Below are 4,574 nucleotides of genomic sequence, written 5' to 3'. Positions count from 1 at the left end.
CCGCCCCCCCCCCCCACAGCCTTGCCCTCTGACCCCCAGAGCAGCCTGTTCCTCCCGCCCACTCTCCCCCCTGCAGCCTGTAATCAGCTCCCCCAGGACGGAGCCAAGGCCGCAGCTGGGGCGGGGGAGGGACTGTCCTCCAGGCCTCTGCAGGCCCCCCAGCCGCCCCGGCCTCCGCAGGGCCCCACGCTCCGCCTCTAACCCACGGCGCTAACCACATCCCAACTCACACATCCTCTGAGGCTCCCCGTCACCCAGAGCCGCCAGCCGCCAGCACAACTCTTCCTTCCACCAAGTTCTTTTATTCATTCAACAGACGCTCCCAGACCCACTCTGTGCCCGCCCAGTGCTAAGCCCTCAGCCCAGTCCCCACGGAGCCCCTAGGTTTGGGGAGACAGAGCTGGACAGGGGCACCTCTCCCCAGTCCTGAGATCAGCATTGAGCTGGGACAGTGGTCTCTGTTTGACAGGGAAGGCTACAAGGATGTGATGACTGGGGTTTTGAGGGATGAATAGGAGTTTTCCAAGGAGGCACAAGTGGTTAGGAAAGCTTTGCAGGCTTTGATGAGGAGTGGGAGGAGCTTCACCAGTTCAAAATGCCTCAGCAGCCAAAGGAAATTAACTCCGCCAAGGGGCAAGCTCTGGCCCTTTCACAGAGAACACAACTGAAGCCCAGAGAGGGCAGGCAACAGGCCTGGTGCCACACAGCATGCGAGTGGCAAAACCGGGTGGTCCAATACCTGGGTTCCTAACCTCCGAACTCTGAGCCTCCTCAGCTTGGACATGCTGTTCCCTCTGCCTGGGACGTCTTTCCTTCCGTGGATTGCCCGGAGAGCTGCCAGCAGGCTTCTGAGTCATCCAGAGAGGGCCAGGACCGAAGCCAAAGCCCTGAGGACACTCAGGTACAGGGAGGATGGACTGGGACCTCTGGGAGAACATTGGTTCCATAGCCTGGTGGTTAAGGCAGCTGGATCCCACATGAGCAGAAGCCAGGTTCGAATCCCAACACCGGTGGCTTGGAAAAAAATATGTTGGGTGCATATGTGTGTGTGTGCCCCATATCGTGACAGGAGGGAGAGATGGCAGAGAAGGGATTTTTGACGTGACCACGCCCCATGGGGGTGCTTTCTCTCATTCCCTATGTATTTTTTTTCCTTAAAGAATTATTTTAGGGACCAGCAGTTGGCGTCATGGCTATGTCTCTGGACTTTCACGTAGTCGACCGCGGTTCAAGTCCTCGACCCGGCGGCTTAAACCCACACTGGGCGCGTGTGCGTGCGTGCCCGAGATCCCGAGAGGAGAATGGAGGAGAAGGGATTGCGGCATGGCCATCTCCCTTGGGGGGGATTTTTCGCTTTCTCTCTCTCTGTCTCTCTCTGTCTTTCTGGCGAGCGCACGCGCCCTATAGCAAAAACCTCTCAAAAAAAGAAAAAAAAAAAAAAAGTAAGAAAGCAAGCCACCAGGTCCTGGACTCGAACTGCAGTCAGCCTTAACCACCATGCCACCTGCCAGCTCCTCTCTCTATATATCTTATATATGCACCATTGGCATTAAAAAAAAAAAAATCAAAAGCGACATTAATGTCCCCATGGAAAATTCAACAGGAACCTCAGGACCGAGCACAAGAGGATGATGGGAAGTTGGGAGGGTCCCTCGCTTCTCTGAGGGCAGGGCTCAATCGATCTCACTTTCTCATTTGTCTTGAATCTTTCCAAGTTCCAAAGGCCACCAGGCCGTCACTGCTCCACGAGCCAAGGGAGCCTTCCAAATACAATGTCATTTGCAACACAGGAGTCTCTCTGAACAGGGAATTCTTCTGAGACGTCTGAGGCCCAGAGAGGGACAGCCCTCTGCCTAAGATCACACAGCCAGTCAACAGAGACCGGTAGAAAGGTTCGGGTTACAGGAGGTGAAAAAAGGACAGAGTGGGGTTTGTCCTCGGGACGAGTAACAGAGGCTGTTATCCTCAACTTTTATTCCATAGCGCGTCGAGCTGGGGACCCAAGACGCTGAATGGCGGCCGGTCCTGGGGGCTAGAAGCCCAGCAGAGCTTCATGAGTTCGTGAACCTGAGGGTGAAGGGAAACAGGGAGGCGATTACTAAACAGTCGGAAAGACGTGACTCTTTTTTAAAAATTTTAAATAATTCCTTTATTTATCTTTATTTATTTAATACTTTTATTTGACCAGAGAGGGGCAGAGAGAAAGAAAGAGAAAGTGAGAAAGCAAGCCACTGGGTCTGGGACTCGAACCAAGCCATGTGGGGGAGTCCAGTGCCCTTAACCACCACGCCACCTGCTGGCCCCAAGGGTGTGACTCTTATTCCCAGTTTTGAAACAGAAATGAAGGGGACCAGCAGGTGGTGTGGTGGTTAAGGCACTGGGCACTCCCACCTGGTCAACCAGGGGTCAGGCTTGCTTTCTCACTTCCTCTCTCTCTCACTCTCACCCTCTGTCTCTCTCTGGTCAAATTTAAAAATAAATAAGTGAATGAATAAATACAAAATAAAATAAATAATTATTTAAAAACAAAACAAAACAAAAACCAGAAATGACTATCCATCTTTGCTCTAAAACCTGCCATGGCTCACTACGTTTTGGGATTTTTTTTATTATTATTTAACAGGGACCAGCAGTTGGTGTAATGGCTATGTCGCTGAACTCCCATGCAGTAGACCATGGTTCGAGTCCCGGACCTGGTGGCTTAAGACTCACGCCAGGTGCGTGTGCGTGCGTGCCCAAGATCCCGAGAGGAGAATGGAGGAGAAGGGATTGCGGCGTGGCCATCCGCCCGGGGAGATGATTTCTTGCTTTCTGTCTCTCTGTCTCTCTCTGTCTTTCTGGCGAGCACACGCGCCCTATAGCAAAAAGCTCTCTGAAACACACACACACACACACACACACACACACACAGGAGAATGGGGGGGCAGTTTCTGAGCTGAGAACACTCATAAGCATGAACTAGCCTGAGCCTCCCCCACCCTGTAAGACGTCACTACTCCCATTTTGGAGACGGGTAAACTGAGGCTCCGAACACTTTGCAACTGGCCGCACAATACAAGAACGACTAGGTCAGACCAGGATGCGCTCGGTCACCCACCATCCGGCGCTCTCAGTCCAGAGACAGCAGGGGTGGAGAGACCCGGGCGCGGGACAGCTGGGCTGCTCGGGGGCCCCGGGCAAATATCTACAGCCTGGAAAACTGAGGCCAGGCCTGCACTGCTCACCTCGCCAGGGCAGGCGGGAGGTGCTGGCAACCTCTGGCCTTCGGTCAGCAGCTCCAGGAGGCGGCAGAGAGCGGGGACATCGAGCTCACACCCCATCATCCGGAGGAACTCCTGGGGGCAGAGGGGGAGCGCGGTGGTAGGGTAGGGGCCAGCCACGAAAGAGGGGTGCAGGGATCGCCCCTGGAGGTGAGGGGCAGGGCTGCCCAAGGTGATGGGTGATGGGGGGAGGGAGCTCTGTGGTAGGGAGGTTAGCAGGGTGGGGCTTCGGATGCTGGAATGGGGAACCCCAGGAAAAGGGGGACGCATGCGCAGACAGAACAGGGCTTAGGCACAAGGGGCCGGGGTGCAGGGGTGCCGACTCACGGCCGAGGGGCTGCAGCTCTTGTCGCTGTAGGTGAAGAGCTCGTACAGGACCACCCCGAAGCTCCAGACGTCCGACTGGCGCGAGAAGATGTTGTCTGAGAGGGACTCGGGGGCGTACCTGGTGGGGGACAAGGAGATGCGTGGGTGGGACAGAGGACAGACAGCCTTAGGGTAGAAAGCAGGTGAGTGTGGAGACCGGCAGGGGGCGTGGTGGTTAAAGGCACTGGACTCCCACATGGTTGACTGTGGTTCAAGTCCCGGACCTGGCGCCTTGCTTTCTCACTTTCTCCTTCTCTCTCATTTTGTCCTCCTCTGGTCAAATTATAATAAATAAATTTGAATAAAATAATTCTTTTTTTTTTTTAAAAAAAAGGTAGATGAGCATAGGCGGGGCTGCGAGATGGGCAGTTCCCAGGGTCTCAGTTTCCTCAACCCTGCCAAGTGCGGAAGAGTTGCGGCAGGAGGAAGGGGCGGGGCCTGTATGGAGGGCGGAGCCAGGGCAATGGGAGGGGCAGGGCCAGTGAAGTGGGGCGGAGCTAAAAAGGAAGCAGGGTCAGGATTGGAGGAGGGGTGGGGCTAAGGCTGCAACTGAGAACAGGGCGTGAAAGGGGGCGGACCCTGTGGGGGGGTGTGATGGGCAGGACCACTGCTGGAGGTGGGGCCTGAATGTGTGTGTAGGAGGGGCCAGAGACAGAGAAGGGCGGGACCAGCTTGGGCCAGGAAAGAGCAGAGGGAAGGGGCGGGGTCTGTGTTGTGCTTGGGGCGGGACCTGAACGTGGATGGGCGGGGACAGAAGTGAGGGGAAAGGCGGGGTTAAGGCCAGAGGCGAGAGAGAAAGAGAGAGAGAGAGAGAGAGAGAGAGAGAGAGAGAGGTGTAGAAAGGGGCGAGACTTGTGTTCTGGGGGCGGGACCTGAATGTGTGTGGGAGGGACTAGAGACGAGAGAAGGGCGGGCCAGGCTGAGGACCCACCAAGGAAATGACAAAGG

General features: G+C 55.6%; 1 protein-coding gene across 1 annotated transcript in view; it reads right to left on the bottom strand.

The window, feature by feature from the left end:
• Window positions 1-1,579: 1,579 nt before the first annotated feature.
• The window catches only part of JAK3 (Janus kinase 3), a 25,343-nt gene continuing 22,348 nt past the window's right edge, over window positions 1,580-4,574 (bottom strand). Inside the window, 5 exon segments of the mRNA XM_027771299.1 lie at window positions 1,580-2,067; window positions 3,225-3,335; window positions 3,588-3,706; window positions 3,805-3,815; window positions 3,851-3,873. Coding sequence (XP_027627100.1) covers window positions 1,966-2,067; window positions 3,225-3,335; window positions 3,588-3,706; window positions 3,805-3,815; window positions 3,851-3,873 — 366 coding nt within the window. The 3' untranslated portion in view covers window positions 1,580-1,965.

This window comes from Tupaia chinensis, unplaced genomic scaffold (genome assembly GCF_000334495.1).
Source record: "Tupaia chinensis unplaced genomic scaffold, TupChi_1.0 Scaffold000201_1, whole genome shotgun sequence".
Lineage (NCBI taxonomy): Eukaryota > Metazoa > Chordata > Mammalia > Scandentia > Tupaiidae > Tupaia > Tupaia belangeri.
Note: the sequence above shows the minus strand (reverse complement) of the source record. Positions and strands in the feature narration are given on the sequence as shown.